A 22160-nucleotide genomic window follows, 5' to 3' on the forward strand; every position below is an offset into this window, starting at 1 on the left:
ACACAAAGTGAACCAAAATCATTTTATTGCAGTCATGGAGACTCGGGCACACATCCAACGAACGAAATCTGCCGGTTTATAAATATGTTACTCAGTGTGCATGCGTGTAAACTAGGGTTATCACGCAGCGGAAAACATTTCAGATCCTATGGGGTAGTCGGTTGTATTAGGAGTCAACATGTAAAACAAACTTCTGTCGTATCCTAAGGATGGAGTCGATCGTCAGGGCTGCAGATAAACACTCAACCTGCTGCCCATGGCAATTAAGTTGACGCAATTTTCACATCGATTTAAAGACGATTGTTAAAAAAAGGGCAGGAAAACCCAGTGTGGAGTACTTCCTTAGCACAGGAGACAAACAAGGTTGTCGGAGGAAGAAGAAAACATGGGTGAAGGTATTACAAAAGATGTATGCAGCTTGTTTCGGAGGGCCGCAGTAAAACATGAGAACGTACATTACTCGCTCAATTTTTTTACCGAAAACACTTGGCAGTTATTTTTTTTTTTAAACCTTTTCAACAACACTACGCGAGACCCAACCTGAAATGGTTAGAGTAGAAAAATAAAAGTGATGGAGAGGGGGATTCCTACCATTTAAATTAATTAACGGTATGAATCAAATAAAAAAAACACATCTAGAAAGCATGCAAAGAGGTGGATTGGTGGAGGAGTGTCAGGGAAGGGTCTGAATTTCAGACACAAGCAGAGCCTATTGGGTCCCACAGGGACACATACCGGCGGTCGTCCAATCACATGGGGCTTAACCCACACACTTCTTCATTCAACACAAAACAACCAATCAGAAGCCCCGGTCAGGCGGGTCCCCCTGGGGTGACCGCGTTGGGGACGGGACCCCGTATCAAAGAGGACGTCTACGTATTCTGAAAGACGGCGCGAAACGACGGATCAACCGACAAGCAGCAGATGCATTGTGGGAACGATTTAAGTATTCTACACACCTGTCAGGAAAGGCACTTCAAGTTTTAGTTTGTCGATTCTTTTGATTCTCAACAGCAGGTAAACAAGACAAACAAAGAAGCGTGGCAATTGTTTCCATCGTCATGACTCCCATTAATTCGGGACACCTACGAAATCAGTAGGAACCCTATTGTATTCGCTAGTACTATCGTCGTCGTTATCATCATCATCGTTATTATTATAATTATTATCTCATCAGGTCCAGGCTAGGAAATGTCTGTCACAAGGCTAGCGGTTAAGACTGTAAACTTGGGTCCACTTCACAGGACCTCCCAGCTGACCCGTTGGTCGGCTCTGGTGTCTCACACCTCAGTAGGTCATCACTCACACGCCGAGGGAGGATGGAGGACCAGAGAGTGGGGTTGACATTGGTGACACCATCGGGGCAGTGTGTGCGTCTTTGTGTCCGTTTGTGTGTGTATGTGTACGTGTGTTTGGCCCGAGTGCGAGTTTGAGTGTACGTGTGTTTGTGCGTTAGCGTGTGGGGGGGGTTAGAGACGGGGGACTCTGGCTCCACAACAGTTGGAGGGACTGCGGTGACGGCAGCGTTAAAGTGTTCAACTCAACCGTCATCTCCGGACATGTTTTGTTTGTTCAAGCGCCGTCGGGGATGACATATAACGGGACGAGGCGTAGCGACGTCGTGGTGGTTCTTCTTTGCTTGTTTTCTCCTCGCGTTGGTCACACACCGCTTACCTCACGCTCATTCACCCATGTTTCTCACCTCATGGAGGGGTGAGGGAGGGAGGGAGGGCGGGCAAGGCTTTGCAGGGAGTCCGGGAGAAGGTGTAGTGGTGACAGCCAAGCACGGAGGGAAGCTAAGGGCAAGGACCTTCCTTTCGTTCACACCCGCTCAGAGTTGTTCTCCTGGCTGACCCGGCGTCTGGGAAACAGCCTGCGCTTCAGCTGGATCAACTGAGAGAGAGAGAGGCAGAGACACAGACGCATACCAAGGCGCACACACACACACACACACACACACACACACACACACACACACACACACACACACACACACACACACACACACACACACACACACACACACACACACACACACACACACACACACACACACACACACACACACACAGAATGAGAGACACAGACAGAGAAAGAGAGACATACAGAGGAAAAGACACAGAGTCAGAAGAGATATCATTAAAAAATGCAACCAGGAAGCCAAAACAATAAATCAGTTGAATGTTAACTGAGTAAGGGTGATAAGGACATGGCCTTGGGTAACTGGGATTCTCTGCCAAAGAGGAGTTTATGACCCAGTGCAATCCCCTGTGGTGTTGGAAAAGCTGATCTAGTGGAGGCGGTGGCACACGTTCCACACTGGTTGTTAGTGTTAGGACCCAGACCCTGGGTGATAAGCGTGGAACACACCGGCCCAACCGTTGGCCTTCTGAAACGTTTGGGGAGACTCGGGACGAGTTCGGGAACAATTCTGTTCGATGTGTTCAGCTTTTGGAACCGCGCGGACGGTGTCTAGTCAGATTCAACATGCAAAGTCTTGGAGCATTGAAACCAGATTGGAAACTGATTGGTTGCGTACTAGCGAATTCGTCTCCCGGATCAGGTGCCTAACACAAAAAAGATGATGTATCCTGTGTCGGCTACGTCTGAAGACAACACTGTCCATACAGCTCTAAGGGGCTCAGGTGTGCGAGTGTCTTTGTGAGAAACAGTGTGTCAATGGGCTCGAGGAGGTTTATCATCATAAGTCTGTCAACAGTGGACCTTCATTCTAGTTTACTGGGGAAGCAACCGGAAACCGTCTTCAGCCTACTGCGAGTGCCGTGGAGTGTGTAAATACTTCTTGGTGGTAATCTCAGCTTGGCCACTGGGATGCCCAAGGGACGAGATCTCATATGTTAAGATAGCATCGGGTAGGAGTGTGTGTTTGTGTGTGTGTGTGCGTGCGTGTTTCAGTAATGAAAGCCAGACGACAACAGAGTGATGGCATCATCACCTGTCTCTTGTAGAAGAAAGGATGACGACACTCCAGAGAGACTGTGTGTGTGTGTGTGTGTGTGTGTGTGTGTGTGTGTGTGTGTGTGTGTGTGTGTGTGTGTGTGTGTGTGTGTGTGTGTGTGTGTGTGTGTGTGTGTGTGTGTGTGTGTGTGTGACTTTGTGTGCGTGGGTGTGGAGATGGAAGCGGGTCCAAAGTATTTCAGTTGGCGAGGCCAGGAATCATAGCTCCACCGTGAATCATGGAACCCCAAAGGAAGGCGCAGGCAGGTGTGTGTCTGTGTTTATGTGGTGGCGGTCGTTTCACAGTGCGATGGGTGTGTTTATGTGCGTGTCTCGTACTGACCTGCTCGGCGAAGAAGGACAGGACGGTGAACACGACAAGGGTCACCAGCACACAGTGGGTCCAGAATTTCAGCTTGTCCCGGTAAACACGCCTAGAACACACACACACACACACACACACACACACACACACAGAATGAGAGACACAGACACACACACACATTAATAACAGCCAATATACGTGTGTGTGCAGCAGGGTTCAAAAGAGCAACAGAGTGATAAAGTGAAATCACCCCCCGTTAGTTTGCCAACACAACACCCACTCAGATGACAGGGCTTAATAAATGGTGCGCGTGTGGGTCTAGGGTATAAAAATACACTGGTGCAGAGTCTAAACTTATCCAATGGGGACGGTCTAATTTTAAAAAGATCTCCCCCTAGGGGCCCCTAGAGGACATGACCCGGCCCCTCTCTAAACCTATAACACCCCCAGGTACTGACAATCTGAACACAATGGCAAAGGAAAAACGACAAGGGAAACTACTCGATGAATGTTCATCTCACGGCAACACTAGAATGACCCCATGGGTTGTCGGTATTTCTTTATGCACTACGCGCGTCTGAAATACCCCTGGTCTGAATAAGAGCTGTGCACCCATCGGCCTTCCTCACCTAGCCGCCATCGAGGTAGAACCAAGATGGCGGCATCCCGCATTCAGTGTAACCGCTCTAGGTTTCCTTCAAGGAGAAACACTTTGACGCAAGACTTGATGCGATTGGGAGGGATGATGCACATGATGTTGGATCGCTCAAAGCAGGGACTGCAGAAGAGATGGTAGGAAACTCCTGGTGCCATTAAACAAATTCATTGGCCATATTGCAGCCTTTCGAAACAGCCTTCTCTGCAAACAGTTTGTCACCTTATGCAAACACGCCGATTCCGAGTGTTGTGAGTATACGGGGGCCTTCGGATGGGCCAGTCCCTCTCCGCGTTGGACCTACCATTCCTGGAGCTCGTCCATGTGCAGGAACCTGTTGCGGAACTCCCTTGGCAGCTCGAACTGCGACGCCAGGGGGAACATGGACTCGTAGAAGTCCCGGAGTACCGCCTTCACAGTGGACGCGTCCTTGTGGCCGTGGTCGATGTTGTCGTTCAGACAGATGAACTTCCTGCCAGGGCAGGAAGACAAAGGGGTATTTGTCATTATACATTATTTATCTAATTATTTGTCCTAAATAATTTTGCATCAATTCATCAAAACATTTTTATTAATTGAAATAAATGACCAGCAGTGTGCTCAGAATTCTATTTTTTTTATTGTATGTTGTATTCAGAGCATTCCGTCCGTTATTTCCATAAAAACATTGTCACTTTTTAAGTCTTGGAAATTTTTATTTTTTTTCTTAATCAACTAAACTTCAAAGAATGGGATCTTTCAAACGGAAACTAAACTGAAAATACAATACAAAGAAGTGAATCTAAAGGGAAATCCCCCTGGCTTCTCTCTGACCTGGGGTTCTTCCTGATGTCGTCCAGCTGCCCCACCACGTGTGACACGTTGGTGCGCACCATCTTGAAGGCGATCTCCTCCTCCCCCATGATCTCAAACCTGCAGCACAGACGAGAGGAGAACGTACATCGTGTCAAATAAATCACAATACATTTGAACCCACCTAATACCTTACCTTAAATCAACCAAACTAAAGCCTAACCCTGAAACCAAACCTTAAGTAAACCCAAACCCTATAACCAATCTATAACCCTAAAACCAACCCCTAACAATAAAACCAAGCCCTAAACCAAACCCTTAAACCAAACCATATCCCTAAAACCTATCCCTGAACCAAACCCTCAAACCTAAAACCAATCCCTAACCCTAAAACCAAACCCCAACCCTAAGCCCCTAACACCATTTCCATCTTGTTCTCTGCAGACCTTGACCCCGAGGTATGGAAGCCTTGTCCTGTGTGAACATGTCTTAGGCCTCTGGGGCCTTGGGTCTTAGGCCTCTGGGGCCTTGGGTCTTAGGCCCACAGGGGCCTTGGGTCTTAGGCCCACAGGGGCCTTGGGTCTTAGGCCCACTGGGGCCTTGGGTCTTAGGCCCACTGGGGCCTTGGGTCTTAGGCCCACTGGGGCCTTGGGTCTTAGGCCCACTCGGGCCTTGGGTATTAGGCCTCTGGGGCCTTGGGTATCCCCTGGGCGTGGTGGTGGAGGACCTACTTGTATTTGTTCTGGTCCTTGAAGGCCTTGTGAATGAGCTCTGTGATGGGCTTACAGTGCAGCACGAGGCCTTTGGTCACGGGGGGCTGTGGAGTCAACCAGAGACACTCAAGACAGTCAAACGCTTTGAACACTTTAGTGAGGATGTCAGTGAGGATCTCCTTCAGTGTGTGGGGAATGTGAGTGAGGATCTCCTTCAGTGTGTGGGGATTGGGGAATGCGTGTGGCTCTTGCAAAGCCCATGATGGCCATATCTTATTTGGCATGTCGGACGTTTTCTTTAAAGGGGAATCCCATTTGGCTTTTTTCAAATATACATAGTACTAGTACTGCTTCAGACGCATTTCTGCGATAAAGTCTGAACATTACGTTGTTTTTCTAAATCTGACCAATGATATAAAATAGCAAAGCTTTTTAAATGCAAATGGTTATCAGATGTAAAACAGTACGAGCAGAACCCTGTGGAAGCATCACCCTGGGGCGGACACTAGTATCGACGGGTCAGGGTGTGACCGAGTGGGGAGAGGGCTGTTCCGGGCTGCTGGGCGGGTCTCACCATGCTGGGGTCGTAGTAGGACTCCTGGGAGGGGCTGACAGCGTCCAGCTGGGTCAGGTTGCTGGGTAGCGTCTTGGAGCAGTTGATCAACATCTGCTCCAGGCTGGTCAGATCCTGGACACACACCCACACACACATACACACACACACACACATTATGAAACAACACAAAGAGCAGCACTAGCTAATGAGGGTCGACCGCCTAAGGGTTCTCCTGAGACCTCATCATGATATAAACACATTTGCCACAAAGTCTTTTATACAGTTGTCTTTTTTTATTCATTTTTTCCCCGACCAATGAGCTGACCTGCAGGCTGAGGGGCAGCTCGTGGACCCGCGTGGCGAGGGTCCGGATCTCGCGGTCCGACAGCACGCCGGAGCGGTCCGTGTCGATCTCCTGGAAGACGCGCGCCACGTCCAGCTGCCGCAGCGCGCTCATCAGGAAGTAGAAGTAGGAGAAGGCGAACTGCATGTCCTCCGAGTGCCGCACGCGGTGCTCCGACGTCCGGTCGAAGTCCAGCGGGAACCTGGAGGGGCCGCGGGGGGAGAGTGGGTAGAACCACAGAGCTTTATTTGGTCTTTGTTTCTCTTCCTGTTCATAGGGACCAGTATATATAATATTGTAATGCAACATACCACACAGACACACACACACACACACACAAGACACAGACAAAGACACACACTATGGCCCAGTCGAAGGAAATATCTATTTTCTTCTACTTGACATAATGTTATAAATTGTACTGTGTTTTTATATAATGATGTATTTTGTATTTTGCATATGCCCATCAACTTCCAGGTGTGCCACTTCCTACACAGGTTGTGAAACAAACAATACGGTTCTCCTTTTACAAAACCATCCCCCCGTGACTCGCGGGCCAATCAGGTGCTCTGGGGGGGGGGGGGGGGCGGGGCCTCACTCACGTGTCCTGCAGCTCCTGCATGACGAGCCGGTCGATCATGTGGGGCATGTGGGCGGGGACCTTGCGGGAGGTGAAGCCGAACTGCCCGTTGAGCAGCCGGTTGACGTGGCGCAGCGAGTCGGCGAACGTGTCCTGGAGCCGGCGGCCCACGGCGCCGCCGTCCGCCCGGTACGCCAGCTCCCGCCGCAGCCGCTCCCCCTCCTGCTCCGCCGCCGTGTGGACGGACACGGGAATGCGGGCGACGAGCCAGATAGGTGTGAGAAAGAATGGATGTGTGAAAACCCGGAGGGAAAACGTGACACGTTCACACCGAGAACCGTGTGTAAAACCGGGGAACATGACATCAAAAGAAATGGACATACACGTAAAATCAAGGAATTACACACATCGAAACACAGAAAACCGGAGAAAACACAAAAATCGAACACAAAAGCACGGCTGTGCACGTGAAAACACGGACACACATGTGACGCGAGAGCACGGAAATTAACATGAATGCACGAAACTAGGCCGCACCACCAGAGAGTCTATTTAGCACTAAAATAATTAACAAGCAGCAAACGTGCTCAAAGGCCAGATTTCCGCCACGGTCACATGGAGGGAACCACTTGCCTGGAGGAGCACGCTGAAGCCCTTGCTCCTCTCCCAGGGCAGGAAGCCGGGGTCCGGGGGGGCGTTGTACTGCTGGAGCTTCCTGCTCGGGGGGGCCCTTTCTGAGCCTGCGCCTCCGGCCTCCTCCGGGCGGGGCTCCGGGGCCTTGGCTTTGGGCAGGGCCCCCACCAACGTGCTCAGCAGCTTGGAGGTGGACTGGGGCCTCCCCGGCGAGTCCCCCTTCTCTACCCGCAGTCCGGCCGGCGACGGCGGGACCCTCTCAGCGTCCCCGACGGGCTGGTCCCCGACGGCACCCCTGGTCAATTCCTCCGGAACCTTCGAGGCGTTGCCCCCCCTTGCCCCCCCATCCCCCTGGGCGCGGTAGGGCCCCAGCAGGGCGGCCTTGGTCAGATTATAACCCTTCAGCGTGATATCCCCCCCCTGCAGCTTCTCCTCCAGCCGCCTCAGCTCCCCGCGGACCCCCTCGGGCAGAGCCGCCCCGTCCACGTCGGGCACCTCCACGGCCGCCCGCGTCTCCCCGGGGGCCGCCGTCCGCACGCGAGGACCCCTCCTGTCCTCCGGGACGTCTGGGAAGGGCAACGGCGTCTCCGGGTCGGCCGTGGGTTTGGGGTCCTCGCCTCCGTCAACCGCCGGCCCCCCTCCCCCCTCCACCAGGGGCTGGGAGGCGTTGGACTTCGGCGGGGGCGGCGGCAGCTCCCGGGTGTCCACGGCGACGCTGAAGCGCAGGGTGAAGGGGGCGTCGTCGCCGTCGTCGCCCTGGCAGGTGAGGTTGTAGTGGACGCGCGTGGCGTTGTGGCCGGGCAGCAGCAGCAGGTGCAGCGTCTTCCACTTGTTGGCCACCGAGGTGTGGCGCACCACGGCGTGCTCGCCCACCGTGGCCTCCGACACGCGCCGTGCCACACCCTCGAAGCTGAGGTAGGGCCGCAGCTCGCCGCGCGGCACGGTGTAGAGGCTCTGGTTGCGCCGCATGGCCACCCGGTGCATCTGGTCGAAGCGGTCTGGGGAGGGGCATGACGGCGAATCACATCGCTCGTTATTGGGCGGAGCGCTAATAGAGACGCAGCTGGAGTCTCACAGAGACCGCGGTTAGTAATTCTCAATCAGACTAACAGTAGAGTTTTATTAAATGTTGTGGGACTTTAAGGCCACAAAATTATACACAATATTTAGATATATTTTATTATTTTAAAATCTATTTTTCTTAGAAACCCAGCCGAAAGATGAGCTTAATTAGTTAAAGGGGATCAAAGCTAAACACGATTTTCGTTTTCTTTGTCGTCTAACAATATGCTGAAGGGTTAGGAAACCCGACAACATAACATTATAACATATAATGTTGTAATAATAACATAACAACACACCTGAACATTTATGACTAATGGAAATTGGTTACATCACAACCCATTCACCCCACACAGACACAAAACCACGTGGAAACCAAACTAGGTCTTGATAATGTGTAATGAGGGTAGTGTAATGTGAATGTGTTTGTGGGAGAACTTCTTGGGGGGGGGGGACCAAAGATAGACACAGATTGGGGGGGGGGCTGAGACGCACCTTTGCCGCAGTCCCCCACGTCGAAGCCGCAGGCGAGCACGTTGCAGGCCTGGTCGCAGAACTTGTCCGCCAGCCAGGAGTTGGCGCAGCCCTGGTTGCAGTAGGACACGGCGCCCAGGCCGCCGGCAAACTGCCAGGGCTGAGCCCCGGCCCCGCCCGCCGCGCCCAGCCCGGCCACGCCCGCGAACCGGCTGTTGCCCCCGGTACCTGGGGGTCAGAGGTCAGATGGTCAGAAACACGGCCACAACAGAAGCAAACAAGTCCCAGTGTACGACAGGATAAACTTTGATTTGACTACACGTTTGGCGGGGTTCTCTCAGAAATCACAAAATAAAGGTAAAAAAATGCAAAAAGTGAAACTGCATTTTTTTTTTTCTTATCTGAGAGCCAATAAAGTCCAAACACATTGACGACAGCCCTCTTCAGTTTGGTGCAGAACATCTAAATGGGAACCTCAGTATCCTCAAAGTGCTTCTCTATTAGTGCACCAACAACAACATCAGCTCGCCATCAAGTACAGAGAGGCCACACAATCAAACCACAGTCAGTATGCACCATGTAGGGCAAGGTCTCTCTCTCTCCCTCCCTCCCTCTGCCTCCCCCTCACCCAGGCAGTCTCCCCCGTCCCAGTCGCAGGCCGAGTTGTTGCAGGCCTTGTCGCAGTAGCCGTCTTTGATCCAGGACCCAGGACAGCCCTCGGCACAGTTGGGCACGGGCCAGGTGAGGTAGACCTGAGAGGAAGGACAAGGGGTTCAAGGTCACCATTCTGTAGGTTACGAAGAGGCTGCTATGCCGTCACTGAGTCAGTGATTCACGATACCCAATCCTGAGAGGGGAACCGACTTCCTCAGCTATTTTCTATTACAAGAGATCATTTCTCCATGCGTGGTGTGAAATAAATCGTGATCTGCAAAATGAACTCTGTTTCAGCTGACGAGATGTCGGAAGAGTTGGACGATTGACCTCAATGGTCTTTTTGTCTCCCCTTTAACCTCTTAAGACCCAATCGCCCACCGGTGGGCGATTGGGTTTGTTGACGATATGTTTCCACTACGGAGCGACATAACCCTCTTCAACTTTCATCATTACAGACATTCTATACGTCGTTAGAAAGGGAAGGGTAGAATCTCCACAATTTATTCATCCGGTTGTTTTTTTCTATAAATCATGAGCACAAAACCATAAATATTGATATTTACCAGCATGGTAAACCGGAAATGCCAAAAAACAGAGTGACTCCCTACCTTTGAAGCAATCTGAGAACCGTAATATGTGTCCATTCCTCAATTATTTATATTCCAATTGTCCGTTAGAATCCACTGATCAAAAGCATCCAAATTAGAGATGTCCGATATTATCGGCCCACCGATATTATCGGCCCGATATTAGCATAAAAATGTAATATCGGTATCGGATTTTTTTTGCCTTAAAACCGATTTTTTTTTTTTTTTTTTTTTTTATAGCTCAAATAAATGTTTTCAAAATTGTGCAGTACAGTGCACATTGTAATTGACTCATATTTGTGCATTTATTCAATTAAGGTTATTGAGTTTTAGTTAAAGAAAAATACTGCTATGTTGCACATAGTTGTTCAGGTACAATGTTTTATCATTTGTGAAGTCAAGTTTGCCCTATTTGTTGTGGGCATTGTCAAGATTATCTCAGGGAGAGTGTAATCCAAACTGTTGTCTGAGACCATTAAAAAAATAAAAATAAACATGGCACTTTTCCCTTAAATTAAGTTGAAGTATTTTTCAACTTAATTTAAAAATACTTCAATGTTAACATTTGGAAAGCCTTGTTGCATTCAAGAATGCATCCAGTGGGGCATCACAATAACATTAAGCATGTTGTGTTAATTCCACAACAGGAGATATGTAATGTTACCTAAATTAGGTTTGAGGAACAAAAAATAACCCAAATATCGACATCGGTATCGGCTGATATCGGAATCGAAAATTTAGAGTTGGACAATATCGCATATCGGATATCGGCAAAAAAGCCAATATCGGACATCCCTAATCCAAATGTTTTTTCATAAAATTATTCCAGCTTGTGAATATCGTCGTGTAAAGTCCATTTGTTTACCATCTCCAAACTTTGTTCGTCAACTAACATCCAGACGTTCGCAGCGGTATCGATATTTTCTCTAGCTCCAGTATGCAGTTGTTGGATATGCTTGTTTTCATCACTTTGCTGGCTACAAAATAAAAGTGTCCCCGTCTTTTTCTGTTCAGTTTTCACCCCGGTACAGCCCGTGAAGTAGATGGAGCGCTCCCAGTTCGAAGGGCCAATGGGCTTTGTTTACTTTGTTTCGCGGCTTTAGTATAGGGACAGCGTATTGGCTATTGATATATCAATCACTTGGGCTTCTAGCCAATGAGTTTACCTTTCCAACGCTGCCAGGCGTGTCCAGGTGTGATACGTATGAGCCGAGATATAAAGCTGCATCAACACGGCAGACAACTCACTTTGCGCATATTTTGCGCATATATTGTTCATATTTAGTTCTTGTCATATTTTCATGATATGGCCAATATCTCAATATGGCCATATCAAATGAATGTGTGAAAAAATTATGTTTTGAATCATGGAGAAAGGTTTTATAGTCACCAAAATGCTTCAGTAATGTTTCCAGTGTCACAGAAGTAGAGTAAATGCATTTGGCACAATTTGGCCATTTGGAGACATTTTGGAGAGGTTTGTGCCGCCAGTGACAACACACCATAAAAACTCCATTAACTCCCCAAGGTTTAGGCCTAGAACTCCAAAATTGCTTCCAGGTGTAGTTGGCATGATGTAGAAGGTATTTGGCATATTGCCATATGCCTTACATATAAAGCACATCCTAGTTATTGTAGTTCAATTATGACCTATTATTTTCGAAGACAAAAAAATTGCTTTAGAGCCATGTCTGAACTGATGTCATTTAGGTTGTGTGTATGATACATGCCAAATACATATCTACAGAAACTAGAGCTTGTCAGCTTTCAAATGAAGTATCATACATCCATCTAGGACTTGGGGTTACTGTGTTATAAGCTTTTCCATTTGGGTATGTGTATAGGCGAAAAAAACCAAAATACTGCCGAGGCAGAACAGGTTAAGGCAGGGGTTGGTTTACATCTCAAATAACAGCCGATGGGGTTTCAGTGAATTACAGCTTTGCTTTAATGAGAAAGGAGGGAGGGAGAAGGAAAGGAGGGAGGGAGAAGGAAAGGAGGGCGGGAGAAGGAAAGGAGGGAGGGAGAAGGAAAGGAGGGCGGGAGAAGGAAAGGAGGGCGGGAGAAGGAAAGGAGGGAGGGAGAAGGAAAGGAGGGCGGGAGAAGGAAAGGAGGGCGGGAGAAGGAAAGGAGGAGAAGGAGGTGGACGATGAGGGGGAGGAGTGTGAAGATGAGGAAGAGCAGGGAGGCAGGCACCTTCGGTCTTTCGGCAGAGGAAGAGGAGAAGGAGGAGGAGGATGAGGAAGGAAGAGGAAGGAAGCGGGTTAGGGCGACGAAGACGAGCAAGAGGACGACGACGAGGAGGATGAGGAGGGAGGGGAGGCACCTTCTGTCCTTTGGAGTGGCTGTAGAAGTCGTCCGGCCACACGTCCTTGCCGAACATGACGTCGTCGTTGAGGTAGATGAACTTCTGGGAGAGGCCGGGGATGCGGTGGATGTGGGTCTCGATGGCCGGGGAGCTGAAGGTGGGCAGGTGGCTCTGGTTCTGGAAGATGTCCTGGGAACGCCAAAATGCAATGTGTTCATTAGAATTACAATCTGCACAGCATTACGTACAGGACTTACGTTTGTTGAGACATTAGACAAATAAATGATGTATTCAATATACGATGAGGCCAAATATAATGGTTAAAGGCATTAATACAGTTCCAGAGTAACATTTAGTGACTTCAGAGGTGAAGGTTTAGACTCTAGAAGGAATCTGAACATAGTGAAATAAGGAAAAAATATATTTTATTTTACCAAAATATCAGAAGAGATAAACTCTGATATTCAGAAGAGAGGACAGTTATTTTCTTAGCAGAAGGAAACTTTAAATGCAAAATATTTTTGTTGCATATATCTATATATTTTTTTTAACCTTCATCATTTAAAATATATTTTGTTAAGATGAATATATAGTTTGCCTGGTCATAGACATATTTGTTTTAATTTTTTATTTTGTTTGTTGTTATTAATTGATTTAGTTTGGTTTTCGACAAACTTACCGTGAAGATTTGATTGAATGAAAATATTAAAACAAATGATAAACTATTGCACATGAAACATCTCTACAGGGTCTCATGCAACCGGAGACTGTACCTGGTGAGCGACCACAGTGATCCTGGAGTTGTCCAGGTTGAGCCACGATGGGATCTGCCCATTGGTCACCACAAAGATGTGACGCACCCAGGGGGCGTGTTTCTCCACCGAGCGCAGCGAATAGCGGAGCTCCTCGTTGTCCTCAAACCGGCTTGCCGACACGTCCTCGTCCCGTTTGGACTGGAGCCAACATGGGAGAGGGGAGGGAGGAAATGATGGAGGGAGTGAGTGGAATCCTGTAGTGTCTCGTGACTCTTGGATTTGGTACACTTCAGATTGTTGGCTGTCTGCAAGCTGTCTGCAATTAATCTGCAAGGACTGTTGACTACAAACTGGATTTCACCAGTGATTAGGGAAATAGAGGTCAACACAATTTTTGCAACACTCTGTTATGTTATTGTTGTCTATATTCACCCTCAATTTGTATTTGACCCAATCTGCTAGTCTGGCTATTGCCAGACCAAGCTCAATCGTAGATTGCACATTGGTCTGGGGAAGCTGCCGTCATTTTCTTCAACACAAGAGGCGTGTTTAACAGGCCTAGTTCAACTGACTCTGTACGCGAATGGCTGCTTGCCGTTGCTTCCCTTTCGTCATTGTGTTAAACCAGCCAATAGCGCAGGGGAAAGGGGGAAAAGCCAGCTTGGTGATTGGCTCCTGCAAAAAAATCGGAAATGTATTGCTCTTCTCCAGACCCTATTGCAGGGCGAATTCCAATCGCCGGCAGAATGGGCGGGGCTACCCAGTCTACCAATCTGCAGTTCAGAGATGAAAAGACTGTTTGCCCCAAACTGGATTGCACCAGAGATGGCGAAATTAGGGAAATTGAGGTCAACACACTTTGTCGTCAAGTTGCTCTTCAAAGTTTCCGCACGGCGGAAACCTTGACAATATAAACATAGCTTTTGCAATACTGTGTATGTTATTGTCAGTCTATATTCACCTCCAATTTGTGTATATACATATTTTGACCCAATCTGCCTCTGACTAGCTAGACCAGAAATATCCTCTTATTTTTCACCATTGGAAACTATTGATTTCTCTTAAAAATGTGTTCCAAATCACACTAATCCAAAACACCGCCGCTCAAGAACCCCAAAATACTCAAGTAGTTTTATATGTCTATCCGTCTATGTGTGTAATTCATGTCCGAACGTGTATGTGTTTCCACAGACAATAAAGCTGTGTTGTATTTGACTAAAGGGGGGCCCACCTGAGAGATGGCGGTGAGGTCCCAGAACAGGTAGGCGGGCCCGATGGTGAGCTCCTTCCCGTCCAGGGTCAGGTTTTTGCGGGCCTGCTGGCTCAGGTCACTGAAGTCCTGGGGCCCGTTGAGGTGGAGCAGGGCGATGCTGGCCTCGGAGTACAGCTCGAACTGGAGGGAAGACACACACCTATGTTAATATTCTATTTTGTTATCTTCTCCTTCTCCTTCTCCTTCTTCTTCTTCTTCTTCTACTACTTCTACTACTACTACTACCACTACTACTACTACATAGGCCTTGTTAAATGTTCCCTTGTAACACGGTCGAACATGGCAGTAAACTAACAATAGTTATTAGTAGGATTAATGCATAATCATCACAAGGATTAATGCAGATTAAAGAAACTGAATAATAAAAAAATATGAACATTACACACCACTTTTCTTTTAGTTTCCCCTTGTAAACATATAGGCAGGTCAATCTATTTGAATAACTAGAAGAAATGAAAGGATGGTTTTCATCTCTTCTTGATCAATACCAACGAATATCACGCGTCCACATTTGGTCATTCAAAACTGAATCATAAAACAAGTGATATGGGTTTTGTTTTCAAACCCAGGCCGGAGGAACGCAGAGCCCAGTGAAACACCAGACTCTGGGCTCTGGTAAGACACAGGCGTCCCACCACAGAGTCAGACAAACAAAGACTTGAACTTGACTGGGGTTCAATGTCGGCCTGGCTGACCCCTGACCTCCGGGTCAAGTTGGTCGGTTGAAGAACGGCTGGAGAGTTAGCGCCCCGCCGTCTGTGGGCTTCAACACCTTGAGACCCCGCGGGCCATTGGCGAGGAAAACAAACCCTGCTGTTGGCACCTGTGTGTGTGTGTGTGTGTGTGTGTGTGTGTGTGTGTGTGTGTGTGTGTGTGTGTGTGTGTGTGTGTGTGTGTGTGTGTGTGTGTGTGTGTTTTTTAACACTTGACCCCACACCGTGTCCTGTTTGATGTGAGGATTAGTGCTTGTTGCATAAACACAGCAGGAACACGGATGACATAACCTGGTTTTATTACCACTCTGTTTATATGAACACACACACACACACACACACACACACACACACACACACACACACACACACACACACACACACACACACACAGAGGGTTATGTGGTGTGGAATGCAGACAGCATAATAACTTAACATATTAATAATACCAGTATACTGATTGACTGACTGTCACACACACACACACGAAAATAAAGTGGCATCCCCATCTGCGATACCGCCAGCGGATCGGCAAAGTGGAAACCTCGATACCAGAATGTCAGCCTGCGCTGCCAGATCCCGATCATTGTCCAACTACATATGAATGAATATGAAGAAACCAATTAGCAGCGGTGGCGGCGACGTCAAAACACTCAAGCACCCGAGATATATAGACGAGAGCGCAGGCGATAGGGGTGAGGGCCCATCTCTCATCACCATTGCGCTCTGTCTAACGCCAGCTATAAATTCTCTCTCTCTCTCTCTCTCTCTCTCTCTCTCTCTCTCTCTCTCTCTCTCTCTCTCTCTCTCTCTCTCTCTCTCTCTCTCTCTCTCTCTCTCTCTCTCTCTCTCTCTCTCTCTCTCTCTCTCTCTCTCTCTCTCTCTCTTCGCCTGGCAACAGGAGGAAGAACCTTGACATTAGCTCAGAGCCCCACTTATATATTATCAAAAGACATATCAACAGACACGTGTGAGTAGAGGAACGCTGACAACGGTTGAGGTATTCTAAACTGCTCCCATAGTCGCCCTCTACCGAATCGAAGATCAGGCTCAAACAAGTCGCGGTAAAAATGTAAACACTTTCAGACATTTAAGGGGAGAACCACACACACACACACACACACACACACACACACACACACACTGCTAGCGCACATACACACACACTAAATACATGTCTACTTGATCCTGTGTGTTCTTTTCTCTGCAGCTCCTATTCCTCCCTCACTGTAAATCTGGCCTCTACAATAACTTGTCAGTGCAGTCATGCCATCAGCTGTTATCACCTCTGAGACTGTGTGTTTGTGTGTATCATTATGTGTGCGTGGGTGTGTGTGTGTGTGTGTGTGTGTGTGTCTCTGTATGCACGCGTGTGTGTGTCTGTGTCTGTGTGTTTGTCAGTGTGTGTTCTGCCATATTTGTGTGTGTATCATTGGTGGGGTTGACTCGGCGAGGAGGTCAGTGAATTCCTGGTGACCTTTCGTAGCATTCAAGCGCTGGCGCCACTCCTACAGCTGTCCTAGCGTTAGCCGCTAAAGTGCCGCGGAGGCTCAGCTAGCGGCCAGGTTAAGACGGGTCTCGTTACGGGTCAACGGGTCACACCGCGCGCCAATGGCACACGACCGCAAGGCAGACGCTACAGATACGTGGAAGATGAGCAAGGCATCGCCATTCGTCTCAACGCTGAGGCGTGTACATGCACATGAACATTGAAACACACAGCGTGTGCTTGTGCTGGAGAAGCACAAGCACACGCAGACACACACGATGAAAATGGTCTCCTGGCCACATCATCATAAACAACTACTACTAATTATTAAGTACCATAATAACAAAGGGTATTATAGTACGTATTCAGTTGTCTTATTCAAAGTAATTTAAAACCCCAAAAAATAAAGCTTATCATGTAATTATTTCCCCTATTTTTTACAAATATTTGATCAACCCTCCTGCTCTGCTTCTAAGGTCTGCGATACTGATCGGATGCTAGCACTTCCGTCACATAAACAACAAATCCATTCTTACAACCAATCATTTGTTTGCATTATCATCGTCAGCTGTGTCGTGCTTTTCGTTACTAATTACGGAGCACTCCCATTGTTTGGCCGACCATCACGAGGGCCAGTTCATTCACAGCCAGTACAGCGAGTCCTTACTGGGCCTGGCCAGTGTTGCGATTGGACCAACACAAGACAAGCGGCAGACCAATTTGTTCTCTTTGCTCACAGGTTCCATCCCGTTTCTGGCATCCCCCCCCCCCCCCCACCCCCCCCACCCGCTCAGAATACCTTGGAGGGGCCGAGTTCTGACGAGAGAAAATTGTTAGAGCTACACGTGGCTGCCCAGCCTCTATGCTAAATGAGGTCCTCTTTATCCTCGTCTGGGGCGAACCGTTTTAAAATAGAAAAACACCATATTTAGGAGGAGGGCTTCAGTGTCTGCCCTGCAAGAATGGTCCTTCAATCAAGATAAGCCAGTATTCAGATTACAGTTGTACCATGTGTAAAATTACCAAACCCTTATTTTGCCCACAGCTGGACAACAAGAGAATCTCTACACCACGCAGGGCATCATGGGGCAGTCACAGCTCGACATCTTGTGGAGAGTTAGTGTTGTTCCACAAATATCACTTGATTACTGTTTTACACTGCCATCATCATTATATAATAATAACATAATAATATAAATGCATAAGAAAGGCTGCATAGACTTGATGATGAGTATGACCCTTTGTGAATAGCAACCCTTTTGTTCCCTGTTCTAACAAGTCAAAAACAACACAATAATGCCCTCTTGTGTTGGAAAGCAACATCTGTTTAAAATTAACAAAGTGACCAATGTAATAAAATAACACGAAACAGATTTTTATGAACAATTTAGTGCTGATTTGCCCACGCGGTATATATAATATAAATATACATTTGTTCTAAACAAATGCACATTTGTCTATGTAAAAGGTAATAACTAATAACTAATCTGCTAGCATGCTAAAATGCCTCTGCAAGTACATGGAGAAAATGTAACATAATAATAAAATAAAGGGAATGCCAAGTTGTGAGTTCCAGGCATTTAGGTTACACCCTGAGCATATTTGCAGGATAAATAAATGAGCAAACTGACATTGAGTGCCTGCTCTGGGCAAACATCTACCAGCATAGGTGGCCAGCATCAAAACAAACAAGTGTTGTGTAACAACACTTGTGAAATATTATGTAATAATACATTATTACACATATGCGATATGTAAAAACATTACAACAGCATGCAACTACACAATGTGTTGTGGATTGCTGTTTGCACCTGATCCTAACCTTAACCTCTAACCCTAACCCCCCTGTAAAGTTACACAATAGAGTCAGTACATATCAAGTACATGCTGTTACATGTGTCAGTGTAAATACACGAGTACTGTGTCTCAGTAATATTCAGTTCGAGACTCCCTGTGCAACTGTAAGAAACCATGTAACAGACCACTAATATAAAAAAATGTAACCAAAGAAATGTGTGCTTTTGAGAGACTTTTTTCTATGTGTACTATTCATGTAACAATGGTGAGCACACAAAGAAGTTATGATAAATGCTGTGTAAATGTTTGACACTAAAAGCCCATAAAAAAAAAATGATAGCACACATCATCCAAGTATCAAAACCAAAGCCTTCTAGAAAAGGCGTTTAGTGTCTTGCTCACTTCTTTGATTTTGCTGGTGATGACGGAGGGCAGCTTGGCCCGGAGCTGCTCCGTGTCCTTAAAGGTGGAGGGGAAGCCACTCAGGTAGGCCAGGCTCTGCATGCTGACCAGCCCGGGGGCCTCACGGTCTGCTGTCTGTCAGGGGAACAAAGGACTCATCAACACCGCGGGGGAGGGGGGGAAACACATTGACGTCGTCACTCAGGAAACTGACGGGGTGTGACTGGTGAACATGGGGTCAACGTGGGGAACCGTTTAGATTGACTCCGTTACTCGTCAGAAGCAGCAGCACTCGTTGGTTGAGCAAAGTGTGACTAGGGAATATCGAGTAAATATATATAACGAAAATGGGATTATATGTTTATTATATTGAATAACATTTTAGAAAGTCATGTGTATTAACTTTTTGCTGTGAGAGGTCACTGCTAACCACTAAGCCATAAATGCATAGAAACCTTTGGCTGAAGGATTGAATCTAATCAAATTTATTAGAGATCTATCAGAATCTTAGAGAAAAAGAAACTCACAAGGTAACATCTGGATATGGAGTGCTTCAGGTCTTCGCCAGATGTGTCTTTATAGGCTTTATCCGCTTTGGAAGAGAACAGAGAAATGATTGGTTATTATTAGTTATCTCTATGAGTCACTGCATAGAGGAACTATGACACAAACAGTGTGGGATGTACTTGTAAGATTCATTCCAAAGACTTAAGTTTAAAAGTTTAAACTGTCTGCCCTGGTGCGTTGGGCAATTTCACTGTGCGAACAAGGCCTTAAATTAAAACACCTAAACACCATTACTGCAGGAACTTAAAGTGAGAACCAAGAGTGTGCAAGCTCAGGCCCGCGGCCTTCGCCACAAACCGACGTGGTCGGTTGTGTAACCCTGCCGGTGCCTGTAACAATTTCCAGTTCATTTAAGAGTTCGGCTTCCATCTGCCATTTTTCTCTGAGTTTTGAATACCGTGTGTTGTGTTTTATTGAACTGCGAACGTCAACACACTGAAAACAGGTTTTCAGCGAGCTGACCTTCAGCCTGGGAGTGGAAGATGAGCACGGAGACAGTGGTGGACGGTGGGAAGGGCTGGGTGACCAGCATGAGCTCCTTGGCCGTGGAGAAGGAGGGCGACAGGAGCGACGGCAGGTCCTTCACCGTGACGTTGGCGGGCAGGGCCGGGTCGAGGGCCAGCATGGGCGCTACGATGCAGTGTGTGAGCAGGCATTCTTGTTTGGCACTGAAAACCCAAACACCCACATTTGTTTTTCAGATGCATTCAAATTTGCAGAGCAAACAATGACTTCCACTATTCAGATTGGGTTTGTAGGTGAGAAAATGTTCAGGCAGAGAATGAGTCAACACACTTCCTTTGTGTCTAGCCTTCCTCGTTGTACTACCCTTTTGACATGGGGGGGGGGGGGGGGGGGGGGGGGTTGACAAAGCTGCAGCCATAAAGTGAAATATCTATTCTAGAAAACGTCCTACTTCTTAAGAAATATGATTGCACCAGTAAACGTGACAGACATGGTTCATACACTGCTTCCTGTGTTATTGGTGGAGCTAAGAATAAGTCACAGGTGGTTTAGTGCTGAAAATAAATGTTGAATTATTAATTATTATGTTGATTTTTATATCAAATTCCAGCAGTCTCACCGGTTATTTGGCACCTCCGTTGTTACACTTGCATTTTTCCCCAGACGTTCCCTGTGGTGGACAGACAGGTGATACATTATGATCCATTCAGAAAACAGGTTTTATATGCAAATGCATGTTAGAGAGAACCAGTGGATACCCAATAACAAGGTATTTTGAGTAATAAGGGTTTAACTTGTTTGCAAAAAGGTAAAACAATAATAATGTAAGCAACCTGATAGCTCGCTGCTCCTTCTCCAACTGTTCCCTGACTGTTTTCAGCTGCTTCAGAAGTGCTATATCGGTGCCATTCACCCACGTGTAAACCACATCGATTGGCATTGGTAGGCATAGCCTGCCGTCGTGCAAAACAGAAATACAATGTCATGGGATCCAGTCCACAGAAACCAGCTTGTCAAGGATGTACACAATTAACTCCCCTATGTCGTTAGGTCAAAGTACTATTTCCTTTGTCAGATTGCGTCTCTTACCTGCTTTGGTAAGATTTCCCTCCAATGTTATCTCGATAGGAGTCAAACAACACATGGTATTGATCCCGACTCCATTCCACCAACACCTGTGTGTGCAGAAGGGATTCAGTCAACTCCACGCCACACCAATATATCCACCACACATGTGTGTGCACACACAACTCTCCTTGTAAATCGTGATGCATATGTCGGAAAGCATTTTACCTCTCCGAACTGGAAGGCGGAAACAATCATGAGAACAAGCCCACCGAAGCAGATGTACAGTCCATAGCGGTGGGACAGACATGTGTACGTCTGTCTCTGCAGGAGCTTGAGCAGGGAGTTGATGATTACCATGGCTCTCGTTTGAAAAACATAGCAATGAATTCACTCGTTCGACTACGACGATTAAATGCACTCTTGGGAGTAAACATCAGAAGTCCCTATGCTTGTCACTTGACAGTCAGACAAAGTGTCAGACCAGTCAGACAACCCCATGACAACACATACTTCCCCAACGTTGATGACGCGCTGTTTCGACACCTTTCTGGAGTCTGTTCTATCGCCACCTAGGGGCGGGGAGGGGGAGTTTCAACACAGCGAGGTCTGCAGAATTCCAGGTATACGGTTGAAACTTACTATTGAACCGACATTTATATTCATATGAGGTAGAGCCAGCTTGCATTTACTAGATACTTGCTATCTTATGACGAACTGTAGAACATGTGCAATGAGAGCTCTACCTTGACACCGGTTCAAAACCCAGGCTATGACAGCAAGTTTTTATAGTTTATGTTAACATTAAAGGATCCCTATTATACCACCAGGCGTGAGTGTTATGAGTAATTCCATACCATTTGTGTCTTTGTGACATTACATCTGGTGGTGTTACAGGAGCCCTTTACAGTGAAGCTTCAATTCCCCTTCAAGGAGGTCGAAAACATTTAGTTTCTTATGGTGTGACTGCAGTAAGTGTTTCGTTGGCATT

At 47.3% G+C, this 22160-nt stretch overlaps 1 protein-coding gene across 1 annotated transcript; it reads right to left on the reverse strand.

Annotated features, from left to right (window-relative positions):
• Positions 1-8: 8 nt before the first annotated feature.
• gnptab (N-acetylglucosamine-1-phosphate transferase subunits alpha and beta) lies at positions 9-21707 on the reverse strand. Its single transcript, XM_030341174.1, has 21 exons — positions 21398-21707; positions 21194-21279; positions 20938-21057; positions 20724-20774; positions 20102-20307; positions 19600-19664; positions 19073-19207; positions 14630-14791; positions 13417-13596; positions 12662-12832; positions 9720-9843; positions 9113-9319; positions 7556-8553; positions 6945-7144; positions 6325-6544; positions 6018-6131; positions 5462-5547; positions 4752-4850; positions 4243-4410; positions 3302-3392; positions 9-1893 (listed from the first exon to the last, which is right to left on the reverse strand). The coding sequence occupies exons 1-21, from the start codon at positions 21527-21529 to the stop codon at positions 1822-1824; spliced, it is 3687 nt and encodes a 1228-aa protein (XP_030197034.1). The 5' UTR covers positions 21530-21707; the 3' UTR covers positions 9-1821.
• Positions 21708-22160: the final 453 nt, after the last annotated feature.

This window comes from Gadus morhua, chromosome 19 (assembly GCF_902167405.1).
Source record: "Gadus morhua chromosome 19, gadMor3.0, whole genome shotgun sequence".
In the NCBI taxonomy this organism is placed as follows: Eukaryota; Metazoa; Chordata; class Actinopteri; order Gadiformes; family Gadidae; genus Gadus; species Gadus morhua.